The sequence below is a fragment of the Dipodomys spectabilis genome, unplaced genomic scaffold (genome assembly GCF_019054845.1).
Source record: "Dipodomys spectabilis isolate Male_0828 unplaced genomic scaffold, ASM1905484v1 ptg000009l, whole genome shotgun sequence".
NCBI lineage: Eukaryota > Metazoa > Chordata > Mammalia > Rodentia > Heteromyidae > Dipodomys > Dipodomys spectabilis.
In genome coordinates this window covers 30,103,010-30,116,467 of record NW_024870686.1, presented here as the reverse complement: position 1 = coordinate 30,116,467, position 13,458 = coordinate 30,103,010, and the positions used below count along the sequence as shown (strand labels likewise).

General features: G+C 42.1%; 1 protein-coding gene across 2 annotated transcripts; it reads right to left on the bottom strand.

Annotated features, from left to right (window-relative positions):
* Positions 1-2,011: 2,011 nt before the first annotated feature.
* On the bottom strand, positions 2,012-10,734 carry Npy1r (neuropeptide Y receptor Y1). Of its 2 annotated transcripts, none has more exons than XM_042701060.1 (3): positions 10,559-10,734; positions 3,863-4,706; positions 2,012-3,747 (listed from the first exon to the last, which is right to left on the bottom strand). In XM_042701060.1, the coding sequence occupies exons 2-3, from the start codon at positions 4,559-4,561 to the stop codon at positions 3,295-3,297; spliced, it is 1,152 nt and encodes a 383-aa protein (XP_042556994.1). In that variant the 5' UTR covers positions 4,562-4,706; positions 10,559-10,734; the 3' UTR covers positions 2,012-3,294. The 2 variants fall into 2 exon arrangements, with proteins under 2 accessions (XP_042556994.1, XP_042556998.1); XM_042701064.1 differs by having other exon boundaries at positions 10,635-10,734.
* Between the last annotated feature and the right edge of the window lie 2,724 nt (positions 10,735-13,458).

The following is a 13,458-nucleotide window of genomic DNA, read 5'->3' as shown; positions in this document are numbered from 1 at the left end:
CTATGTGGAGTCTTTTGAGGAATCTCCATACTACTTTCCAAAGTGGTTGAACAAGTTTACACTCCCATCAACAATGCAGTAGGGTTCCCTTCTGGCCACATCCCCTCCAGCATCTGTTGTTATTAGGGTTCTTGATTATAATCATTCTAACTGGGGTGAGGTGGAATCTCAATGTTGTTTTGATTTGCATTTCTTTTATGGCTAGAGAGCTTGAGCATTTTTTCATGTGCCTGTTGGCTATTCTTATTTCCTCTTCAGAGAAGTTTCTCTTTAAATCTTTAGCCCACTTATTTATTGGGCAGTTGTTTCTTTGAGGATTTGTTCTTAGGGGATTGATTTTTTGAATTCCAAGTATATTTTAGATATGAGACCCTTATCCATTGTATGGCTAGTGAAGATCTTCTCCCAAAGTAGGCTTTCTATTGATCTTGCTAGCTATGTCCTTTGCCATGCAGAAGCTCTGCAGCTTCATGCAATCTGGGAAATTTTTATATCATTGTTCTGTATCATTTCATGCTTTTAGTTTGTCTGTTTCTTTCTTCTTTTTTTGTCAGTTGTGGGGCTTGAACTCTAGGTTTGGCACTATCCCTCAGCTCTTCAGCTCAAGATGAGTGCTCTACCACTTGAGCCATAGCGCCACTTCCGGTTTTCTAGCAGTTTATTGGAGATAAGAGTCTCATGGACTTTCCTGTCCAAGCTGGCTTTGAACTGTGATGCTCAGATCTCAGCCTCCTGATTAGCTAGCATTACAGGCGTGAGCCACCGGTGCCCAGCCTTCTGTTTCGTTTTTTTCTTTTCTGTTTCACCTGCTAATGTTAACTATAAAGAGGTAGAAAAATTCTATTCTAGAATGATATATAATTATAATGATATAAGGATACCTTTACCACTAGCTGAAGCATTCTCCACTTTCTCCTCAGTGTGTGCCCCTCAGATAAATATTTCAACTTGAGCTTTGGTTTCCTTTTGTATGAAGTGGCAATACTATTAATCACTCTATCCACACACTTGACATTTTATTTCGCACATAGGAAGTTTAAAAATTGTAGCTACTCTCAATTTATTTAAAGTTCATGATGCAATATTAAATTATGTTTTTACAAAACTAATAATTGGTTTTTGTTCTTGGCCCTGTAGTTTGTGTGCATATAGCCATTCATTCTTCCATGACTGCAGGCTATTAGCTCATCAACATCTTTGGGAAAACAGAAGAATTTGACACTCAGTTCATTATTCATGTACATCTGAAGCCTACATAGCCAGGTCAATATTCTAGATCCCTAGAAGTAGCCATATCAGCAAACATACTCACAAAAATATCACCTATGTATTAAAACCATTCCCGATGGCAATTGATTGCTATGAATCCTAAGCAGACATAGATATATCTTAATAGTCTGTGAAAGCAGAAAAATGAGAAAGTAGTTAAGAATCCCAGGTTTGAGTAAAACACGATGATGGAATTCTCCAGTAATCACTGATAGTTGGTTTTACAGTTACTTTTCTTTGTCTAAGTGTCTCGGCTATGACCAGATTTCATGCTAACATTCATGTACAAATGTGGGTATTTATTTGACTTTTCAAGTGGATGATGCAAGTTTCTAAAAATCTAAAATGCTATTTTGGTTTCATTTGGGACTGAAGATAATACAGTAAATGAGAAATCACTTTCTTGATAAAGAAGAACTTAGGAACGAGGTGGCAAGAAAACATCTGCATGTGAATTCAATAGGATCATAACTGTTAAGGGATAAAATTGGACCATTTGTTCATGAATGTGTTTTAGGAAAGTGTTTTGAAAGCTCTCTGCACTGGACGGGAGAGTTGAGGAGGAGAACCCCGGTCTTTCAGGAGTTTCCATACTTGCAAGGTGTCTCAAAGAGCAGTCGTTACAACAAAAAGTAGAAAATGTTTCATCAGCCGGAGGATGCTGGATGCAGTGAGCACATCACAGGGGTCACAGACAAGAGAAAAATGCACAGGAGAGAGACATAAACAGAGACTCCTCAGAAAAAGAAAAACCAATTTTAATAGTGAAGATGTTTGCCCTTCTAAAATCAAACACCTTTTTAATACGCTGTATGATACACTAAAGATTTGCCTTAGTTCTTCAAAGTGTCTTTTCTCCAGATGATTCATGATGACAAAGTACGTGAAATTAAGGATATTAATATGACATAAGTACTGCTCACATAGTGTACGTGTCATAAGACTCCACAAGTCGCACAGTTTACACAACTTAACACAGACTATATGAAGTTCACAGGTATTTAGTCCTCCTGGCTGGAGTGAACACTTTTTAAACATTGTCTCTTGATGTCCTTTGCTTTGAAAGGTGAACAATGAAAGTAAAAAATAAGTTACTACATAGGCACTGCTCTATAGAAAATACATTTTGTGTCTCTATATATTGTAAGCTGGAGATGTCTTTTGAATTATATATATTTTTACCAGAAAGCTTGACGAACACTGAACAGTTTATAAAGGATAAAAAAAAAAAAACCTCTTGACTATCAATCCAAATGAATATAATTTAACTATTTGCAGCAAAACTAATTTACTTATTAAACTAATTACTCAAAAATGCTTTGGTTGTCAGGTACCAGAATGATTTTGAAATTAGGAAACTGCTTTTCCACTTACTTCTTGTGGGTGGCCTAATTCCCTGTGATAGGCACAGCTGAAAAGCATTCTTTATGCATTTTTATCTTAAATGATTCTCAATTAGGAAGAGAAAATTAAGTTCTCTCTTTAAAAAAATTAACAAAAGCAAATCATTCTCCAATGATATCAGACCCTCTTTTAGCTCTACATCTGAAGGGTAGCTTTTACATCCCTCAACCCTATCACAGACTAAAGTGATGTCTGCCATTACCTGAAGATGCTCCAGTGTATTGAGCATCTAATGTAATCAAGATGGCCTAGTATCATGAGAATATCAGGAAACTACTCCTCCTAAATCAGCTCATAGTAACACCTCAAAGAAACTTCATTCTGATAAATACAATACAAAAATCCTTACATTACATAATACATAATATCACAATAAAAGCACTTCAGGAAAGTCTGACCATCCTTAGTACCAGAAGATTACAAAGCCCATACATCTTTGTATACAAATGTAACTATGACAACCGTAACAAACGCAACACAATGCAAGTCAAGAAAATCCTAGTCTTTTTACCAATGCTTTCCATGCGGTTCCATGGGAGAACAGGTTCTATCAGCCACGTGGCAGGTTGTGCTTGCTCTTAAAAATAAGGTGTCCTCTGGGGCCATGTGCCCCACGCAGTTTCAGATTTTCTCATTATCATCGCTGCTGATTTTTTTAAATGCCACCGGGCTGGCTTGCTTCAAAGAAGTCTTGGAAACATCTGTATGCATGGTGGACATAGCTATGGTCTCGTAGTCATCATCCCGAGACCGGAAATCACAAAAGTTAAAGAAGAACTGCAAGTCTCTCTGGAAGTTTTTGTTCAGGAACCCATAGAAGATGGGGTTGACACAGGTGGATATCATGGCCGTGAGGTGGCAGAGCAGGAAGAGCAGGTTGTGGTTGCATGTAGCAATGATCTGATGGTTCCAGTCGAACACGGTGTTGAAGATGGTGAGAGGCAGCCAGCACACCGCAAAGGCCACCACAATGGACAGCAGCATGACGTTGATTCTTTTGCTTTCGCTAGACCTGTACTTGTTGTCCCTCATCTTGTCCATCATATTATTCCTCTTTTTTAAGCGAACGTATATCTAGAAAGGAATTAAAAATAAAAGCAGTAAGTTCAAACCGCGCGACTGTTTGATGGGGAATTCTGTGGAAAGGAGGCCCACGGGGGGAAATGGTGGGGAAGAAAGGTTTTCTCACCTTGAAGTAGCATATAAAGATAAAGCAGAGTGGGCCAAAATACTGCAGCACCAAAAGAAGTGTGGTGTACGACAACCGATGAGAGTCCGACGGGAATTTATCGAAGCACACGTACTTGCCTTTGAATGCGTCTAGGGTCACGTTCTGGAAGGGCTCATCAGTCAGTACTTGATAGATCAGAAAGGGCAGAGAAGAAGCCACTGCCAACACCCAGATCACAGCAATACCTATGTACGCATGTCTGTTATTGGGTCTCCATCCTCGCGGGTTGATGATCAGCTGATGTCGCTCCACGGCGATGAGAACCAGAGAGAAAATGGACACAGTGATAGAAACACATTGCACAAAAGGATTCAGTTTGCACATCGTCTCCCCAAAGACCCAGTGGTCCATGAGCGTGTAGACAAATGTGAAAGGGAGACACATAATGGCAACCAGCAAGTCTGAGAAGGAAAGGTTCACAATCAGGATGTTGGTAACGTTTCTCATCTCCTTCTGTTTCAAGATGATTATGATCAAGGCCAGGTTTCCAGAGACCCCAAGGATAATCACAGCTCCGTAAGCAAGAGCCAAGGTAAATATCACAGCCAAGGGCAGGTGACAATCATCATTTTCAAAAGCCAAAAATGGGGAAATCGTCTCTGACCAGTTATAGTGAACGGAGTGATTTTCAACCTGGGAAAAGGATGTTGAATTCATTGTGCTGGTTGTGTTGTTACAGAGTAGACAGATGGGAGGTTGGTTTCTTCAAAGCAGGGCAAATGTTCAGCATGTTACTGTTTTGCATATCGGAAGCCATTTACCACAGTCATTCTGAATTCTTTATTCCCTTGCATTGAACCACCTGTAAAGAGAAAATGCTCAATTGCGTTACTAATTCTGAGGGCAGTTAAAATGAATTCTGATCCATAGAACTCTTATATGAAGACACTGAAATGAGTAAAGAAAACATGATCTTGTGAATATCCTCTTAAAACAGCAGAAACAATGCAAACCTTTTAATTTTTTACAGTTCTGCTTAGCATAAGGTCACATCCCAGCACTTGGCAGGCAGGCTTCGGTGCGAGGATCACAAGTTTCATGCTAGTTTGGGGCTGCATGGTGAGTTCAAGGCTAGCCTGGGATAGACAAGAAACACTGTCTCAAAAAACAAATGGCCCTGAGACTGGAGCTTGAACTCAGGATCTCAAGCTTTTGCATAGATTTCTCACTTAAAGTTGGAGCTCTACCATTTGAGTCATATCTCTTCTTCCAGCTTTTGGCTGGTTAAATGGACATAAGAGCCAATCAGATTTTTCTGCCTAGGCTGGCTTTGAACCTTGATCCTCAGATTTTAGCCTCCTGAGTAGGTGTGAGCCATTTTCTTGTACATTGAGTTTTGGTAATTTATTGTGACTAAGATTGTGTATGTGTGTGTTTGTGTGTGTGTGTGTGTGTGTGTGTGTGTCTCCTGAAGTCTTACACCATCAATATATTCTTAAACACTGAAAGAATGTGAAGATGTAACAAACTACTTAGTGCACAAAAGTAAATCATTAAAAATATGGACAGGTGGGCTGGGAAGGTTGCTCAGTGGGACAGCGCTTGCCTTGCATGCATGAGGCCCTGGGTTCGATTCCTCAGCACCACATAAGCAAAAAAGAAAAAAAATGGTTGTGGCGCTGTGGCTCAAGTGGTAGAGCGCTAGCCTTGAGCTGAAGAGCTGAGGGACAGCGTCCAGGTCCAGAGTTCAGGCCCCACAACCGGACCAAAAAAAAAATATATATGGACAGGTAAGGTAATGCAACCATAATAAACACATGATTCTCTCTCATACTGTAGAAATGGAAAAAAAACGAATCTAGAGGTTGCTCCGTGATAATTGTTCACCACACACTGAACTGTTTTCCAAGGCATACATTATTTAGCATAAATATATTCAAACAACAATAATCGATGCAGTGGAACATAAAAAATTCTTTTGTGAGACTGCTGAAAAACTCCATGATATTTAATTCAGAAAACAGAATGGTAAAGAGACCTTCAACAATTTGGCCTATGGATTATACAGAAATGGGCTTAGTTCTGTATCTAAATATCCAAGTAAGAAATGGACCAAAGGAGATATATATATATATATATATTATTTTTAAGATACCAATAACATTATGGGAACAATTGTCTTCACAAATAGCAAATGCTCCATATACTAAGTTTATATCCAATACAAGAAGGACCATTTCTAAGAGTTCTCACATTGTGTACATCCTAACTTTAAGACACCATGTCTTGTATTAGTATGCTAGAAGTATTTTTTTCCATGTAGTATCTTCCCTCCTCACCATAATTTGTATGTATCCAATGCAAGGCTATAGATTTTAAGTAGAATTTTAATTTTTGTGTGTATGTGCTGCTCAGGATTGAATCCAGGGCTTTGTGCATGCTAGGCAAGCACTCCACTATTTAAGCTATGCCCCCTAGTCTGTAATTGTGAAGCATGTGTAAAGGTTGTAATCACAGCATTTTGTGATATAAACATTCTTCTTTTACTAACAAGATAAAACACAGACAACAGTCTTGTACAGATTAAAGGCTCCTTTAAAAAGAAAGAAGATCTCTGATTTTCCCTACATTTCTAAGCAAAAATATGAGATGGGATTTCTTATACTAATCAGCAGGTTATTGTGCCAAACAGAGACAGTAAGTTGTCCTTTCTTATGTTACCACAGTAGAGAGAATTGTGCAGATTTACTTCCATTAAAAGGAAAATAAGACATTTAGTGAACAAAAATGTGTTTGCCTTTTAAGTGACGTCTCTAATAAACCTTTCCTTTAGTGTTTTTGCTTTCTAGAATAGAAGGTGTTTTCTATTATAAAACTACAATTGGGCCTCATAAAACTGAAGAGGGAAAATAAAGGTTGCCATCACCAATCAAGTGCAAATATTAGAGCATGCTAATGTTGGAGGATTTTACGGCTGAACATCATTAGAAATGATGTTCTATGTCAGCACCTGGAATGGCTTTCTAATTCTTATGGAGTAATCACACTTTCTCAGGAATTCCTCAGGCATAGAAAGAAAATGCTCAATGTAATGCTAATGTGTGAGAACAAACCTTGAAGAAATGGGTAACCATTTTTTTTTAAGATTTTTGATTTTCAGAAAACTCTTACTTTCTTGCAGAGTTAGAGAAAATTTAGCACCATACTTTATATTCGGGTTACTATAGAGATGGTCATTGCTATCAGTTATGAGTTTTTCTTCATTACTTAAAGTAACAACACTAATACAGTGAGCAGCAAAATGCTTTCTCATGATCTTCTGGAGGCCCCTTGTCATCATTGGAGAAATGATGACCCTGATATAAGACACATGAGTTGTGGTCTTTTGACATTCCTCACTCTGACACCTATAGACCTCTAAGTCATGCTTTCCTTGCTCTCTTTGCAGTAGTAGCTCCACTATGAATGCTCTGTTCTAGGCTAGCTTGTATATTCCAAGTCCATCAAATACAGTTCTGCATCTTCCTCCCTGTTATCCACGTACTGGGTGTTCTGTCCGTCTCACTCCCCTAATCCAAATTCTACCTCTCCCTCAAATCACCAAGTAGTACCCGGAAGCCCTGATTGACTTGCATTGATTTTAAAGTAGGCATTGAGCATAATTCTACATAAAAAACTTTTTTGTGGTACTGGGATTTGAACTCTGGGCCTTATACTTCCTAAGCAAGTGCTCTACCACTGGATTCATACCTCCAGCCTTTAACTGTCCCTACAGCTTAATACTTGGAAATGATTAGCTGGACTGATTGCATTACAGGGATGGCAAGTGCATGGTTCATCGAGAGTAGGTCCATCGTGACATCATTCTACTCCATCCTAGTCTTTTTTAAATTTTCTTTTAATAAGCAAAATGAATGTTAAGTATGATAGTCATTTTATTAGATTAGGTACATTTCCCATGAAAATAGGAAATGTTTCTGGAAGAACATCAATTCAGCCAACAAAGGCTTGTTAACACTTACTTTGTGCCAGGCCTGGTTTTCGTGCACACAGCGATGACTAAGTTTCTAGTCTTGTGAGCAAAGTCAAGGAAAAAAAAAAAATAAAGTAGCAAGTGATACAGTGATAAGTGCCATGGGCAATATAGCGCAGAGAAGGGGAAATTGGGACTGTTTGAAATTGTAGTTCTTACTGTGTGGGAAGAGAAGGCATCCCACCCAAGGGTGGTGAGGAAGGAAGCTGTGCAGACATCCCAGAAACAGCATCCCATGTGCAAGGCGCCAACGCGGCATTCCCTAAGGCTGCAGTGTACCTGGTGTGCTAAACAGCGATCGGAATGGGGACTAATAGGCAGAGAACTACAGGAAATTAAGAAGAAAGGGGATAGGTGGTGAACTGGGAAGACTCAGGCAAAGTGACAAAGCCTGAGCAGGACCTGTTCTAACGGCCTGGTCTTCACCTTTTTAAGTGCAGAGATGAGGAAACGCTGAACAGCCTTTGGCAAACACATGAAGTTAAATGACTTCTGCCTGCCTTAGACTCACTCCTCTGGGGGCGGCTTTTGCCACACTGAAGGAAGGGAAGAGAAGTAGGGAGAGTCATCAGGAGAGCAGTACTGTGATCCAGGAGGAGGAATCCAAGTTGTTCACAGTGCCGGGGAAGAAAATACAAAAAAAAAAAAAAATTATATTTAACTCATCTTGACAACTTTGAGAACCCATGCAACTATTTGTTTTAGGTAGGCATACAGAAACATCACTCCAAAAGCACTGAAATTGCATTTGATTGGCATGTCCAACATGATAGATCTATGAGAAACAGTGGCTTTCCCACTAACAAGATGTTAATTTACCTCTACAGAAAAAAAAGGTTAATTTACTTCTACAGAAGTGTTTGTGAGCTTGTGTTCAGGACTGTAGTTATTCTGGTTGGTAAAGCAGTTTTGTGTTGGATAAAAAAAATGTATATTTTTCACATGGCTTTCATACAGTGTCAAGAAAGGATAATTGCCAGAAAATAACAGTACTGAGTTGACATATCCTATCTTTGGGAAAGGAAACAATCTGACATTTGCTGTTCCAAGATATAGTTATAAAATAAACGAGAAAACCAGAGACACTGAAGTAACAAAAGGCTGTGAAATCTCAGCATAGCTACCATGCACATGTAGAGACAAAACAGACATTGCATGTATACATCAATTGATTCCCCACTGCAAAGGGAAGTTACCTTCCCCCTCTTTTCAGGTGGAATGTTTGATACCGCCCCCCTCCTCCAAAATTCAGGATTGTCTGATTCGATTCAGCCTCCTAAAGTTACTGCTAGTTTATCTAAAAGAGTTACATAATTCTCGGTTGCTTCCGGGAATGGGGGTGGGGGGGGGGTGTCTTGTTTAACAGACAGCTACCCAAAGACCCAAGGAAAGGGCTGACAACAGTAGTAGACACCAGGCGCGCTGAGTCTGGGGGCACGAGTGGGGAACTGGGCTTTGGGCAGGAAGCGCTTTTTCCTTCTCTGCAGAGAAGGAAGCCTGCCCGGCTACTCATTTCTATTTCAATCCTGACAGAAACTGACAAGCTGAGCCTCTGCTTCTCCAGCCTGGAGACCACCATTCCTTGTCCCCAGTTAGATTTCTCATAGGATGGAGGTGTGAATGGCAAATCTCTGAGAAAGAAAGAAAATAAAAAGATGGAACCCGCAGCTAGGGGTTCCCCCCACTAGGTTTTTCCTGTGCGGAGTTACTGAGATGTTCAATCCACATTGCTGGGGGCAGGCTTACCTGCCAGCTGGTGCAGAGGATGGAACTAGTTCTCGAATTGCTGAACAACTCCACACACATGCATCTATAGGAACCCCGTCTGCTCCCAGGTACCACTTCTATCCGTGGTCACGGGAGACAGGCAAAACGGGAAAATATCCACCCCCAGACCAGAGCGAGCAAGCCCAGGCCCAAAGCTAAAGCCAATTTGCATTCCTGAACCTAACACCCGTCCTGCACGCGTTCGCCTCTCTCCAGGCTAGCAGAGGACCCCAGGGCGCATCCCAGCAAGGACCCCCGGCCGCCCACCCTGCGCCTCCCAACCCAGCCTGCTCATCGTGCACGTTCTCTAGCAGCCAGCTGAACACTCTGTGGTGAATGCTCCGCTGATGCAGGCCAGGGCTTGGAGCATCCCGCAGGGCACGGTGGCTGGACGGGCCCAGCGCAGGGCGGGGGGCTGGGTCTCCATCCTAACTCAGTTTCGTGGCATGGCAGGTGCACCTCGCTAGGGGTCCGCAGATCTGGGACACCCACAGCAGCTGGCACTCGGTGTAGAAACCCGCCAGGCACCTGGCGCCGCGGGCCAGGGAGGAGAAAAGTGGACGGTTCTCGAACCCACCCTGCCCAGCCGGTGTACCCCACCCCGTGCACCCCATGAGAACTCCAGCACGCGGCGGCGGCTCCAGCCAGCCGAAGAGATCGAGGTGCAGGGAGGACCGGGGCAGACACCTGGTCACCTGCCTGGCCTTGGTGAGAGTCCAAGAGAAGAAAACTTAGGTCCCCAAAGCCGAAGCCCGGGCGGAGCGGAGCGCGCGGGAATGCGCGCGCGGCGGGAAGGTACGGCGTCCCGTCGGCGGGAAGTCCCGCAGCATCCCGCCCCCTGCCCGCAGAGAGAGGGGAAGGCTCTCTCCACACCCCACCCCAGTCCACCCCCCAAGTTTTGGGGGTGTACTCACAGCCTTTCTGATCTGCTCTGCAACAAGCGATTTCTCCAAAGTCTCCCCCTTAAAAAGCATCAACTTGCAACTTAACCTGCTCCGGGTCCGAGCCGTCCTCTATCTGAGCCCCCGCGTCGGTTAAAGCGGGAAAGGGAAGAGGACCAGAGGAGTGGGGGGGGAGAGGCGAGGGAAGACCGGCTGGTGCTCCGCCTGCTCAGCTCCCAAAGATCGCTGAAGATAGGAAGAGACGCCCCCTTAAAGCCGAACTCCACCTCATCCCGGACCACGTGACGGCGCCCCGGGGAGACGCGCCCTCCCCCGCCCCCCTCCGTCCCGGGAGCCGGACCTCGGGGTGCGGGGCTGGGAATTCTGCGGGGAGCAGCGAGAGACGCGGAGCCGCGGGTGCGTTTCGGACTCGCAAGCAAGTGCTCGGCACCCGGACCCGGCTCCCCGCCCAGGCCTCGCGCAAAGCCTAGCAATTTTACCAGGCTGTAAAAAAAAGAAAGAAAGAAAGGGAAAAGATAAAAGTCAGCGGCACGGCCATCTCCGTTGTGCGCGGGTCAGTGCCATCTTGTGGCTGAAGTCCTGCCAGTCCTGCCTGAAGCCCGAGCCCGGGGCCAGGCTGCGCGCCCGGGACCCGCGGGAAGCGCCCGCGCGATTCGCCGCAGCTTCGCCACTCCAGCGTGTTTTCGCTTTCTTTTGTTGTGGCTCCAGTCATGCCTAGGAGTTCTTTTTCTACTGTTTGTGAATAACAACGACCACCAAAGTCTTGCAAAAGCCAAAGAAGGCAAGCCCAGATAGGAGACAGAGAGACAGACGGACAGAGTCCTTCCTTTGAGCTAGCCTTTACGTTCCTCTTTGAAAATAAGTGCACTGAGTATGTTTCCTGCCAAGCACCTAGCTGCTTTTCGGATTGGTTTGTGTTTTTGGAGGGGAGTGTATGGGGTGTGGAACACTGTGAAAGAATATTTCCCCTGTTCAAAAGAATCAGTTCTATTTCTTCACCGCTTCGTCTTTCACAATATGAAACTAGCAAGGGAGGAAGGGAAGGAGAAAAGGAGGGAAGGAGGGAAGGAAGGGAAAGAGAAAAGGAGGGAAGGAGGGAAGGAAGGAAGGAGGGAAGGAAGGAAGGAAATCAATGGTGCATGTAGCCATAGTTGGGGAATCCAGGCTTATCATTAACATCTCAGATATTTTATGTGGAAGATATTTCTGTTCTGGAAGTCAAAGTTACTTAATAACACAGATTCATGGATAAACAAGATGTATTGCTGCAGATGTCTGAGAATTTCTTCAGATAATAGTCTTTTAATTAAGATATGGACACTGCCTTGAAGATGCAGAAATATCTACTACAAAACTACCCCCTTCACTCATCTTCCAACTAGAAACAAAATAAAAATTGGAAACATACTTCTGAGATTTACAGTTAAAATTCTTTTTTCTTGTTATTAGCCTGGCTAAATGTGATTTGAAGTTTGGTGAGGGTTTATTGACTCATAGAAAAAGGGGCGTACCCCATCTCTGGCACTTTCTCTCCAGAAAATATCTCTAAAATATTCATTCTGAGACATATTTTAACAGTTGGGAAAAACCATCACCACACTACAAACATACTATGAGTTGAGTATGTAATAATATAAGTATGCATTTTAATACCATTCTAATAATTAAAAGTAAAATGATATCATGCATGTATATGTTTATATGCACACACAGGCACCAAGACAAACTATAAGACACAATTTAGGATTTTAGGACTTTTATAGGGTCTCACACTTGTGCAAGGTCAACTGAGACTACAGCTCTCCAGTTCTCCACATTGCACACATCTGGGATTATACACAAGCACCACTACACCCCGCTTGTTACTGGCTGAGAGTAAACTTAAACCATGGTGCCCTATCTTTGCCTCCTGAGTAGCCAAGATAAGACATGATGTCCCTGGCTGGATTCTCTTAAGGAACCATAGCATACAGATTGATATTTACTACAACTCCATTCATCTTTTATGTATTCAATTCCTTTCAGTCACATTCTACTCAGAGAAGTTTCACCTACAGTTATGATCTTGTTTGAACCTGATTACTCATAACATGACCGGGATTATCTACCAAGATTATATATGTATATGTAAACATGGTTGTTATACTTAAAAGTATTATCTTTGTGGTGACACTATAATTTGGACTTGTATACTATGTGTGTGTGCATGTGTGTGTGTGTTCCAAGAATGCTAATGAAAGTGCATTAACAAGGTCAGCGTTGATATAGCTATCGTGTTTTTACCATTTTATTGACTTATTTTTATGAAGTATTATTCCAGAAGCAAATCTACTCGACAGAGCTCCATTTTTTAGTTATGAATCTCAAATACTAACCGTTGAGGGTTCATTGGTCTGAAAAGACCATTCTCTTTAGTAAATTTTGTGGTTCAAGGAGTTTTGACATGCTAATCAACAGCAAAATTGTTTAACTCTCTAGAAATAACACTAAAGACTCTTTTTATATGTAAACTAGAGAAACTAGGCATGGTAAAATGCAAAGACTACAGGAGCTCCCTTTACAATAAGCAAGACAGTCAGAATTCTTCACGAGATAATACATTGAATTTTAAGATCATATTATTTTTCTGTCCTTAACTAGTCAGTCGCACGCTTTCCTATTTTTCAAATAGGAAAAATCAGTCTTGATAAACTGTTGCCTTCTCTAAAGAGAGAGAAAGGTGTAAAATTCTGAGTATTGCTTTTGAAATTTCATAACATTCTGACATATAAACCATGACTAAAATTATGATCTGTTGTTCTTTGGGGCAACAGCCTTGACCCACCATTTAAACTGTAGAATAAGATCGACTCACCAAATCTAAACAAATCTTAATTAGATCTTAAAAAGTGAAACATTTTTATGGTCTTATC

Excerpts from the sequence above, each read along its gene's own strand:
- Npy1r (XM_042701060.1), bottom strand. The coding sequence starts at position 4,561 with ATGAATTCAACATCCTTTTCCCAGGTTGAAAATCACTCCGTTCACTAT. Across the intron at positions 3,748-3,862 it reads TCTTTATATGCTACTTCAAG|ATATACGTTCGCTTAAAAAA; the intron begins GTGAGAAAACCT and ends ATTCCTTTCTAG.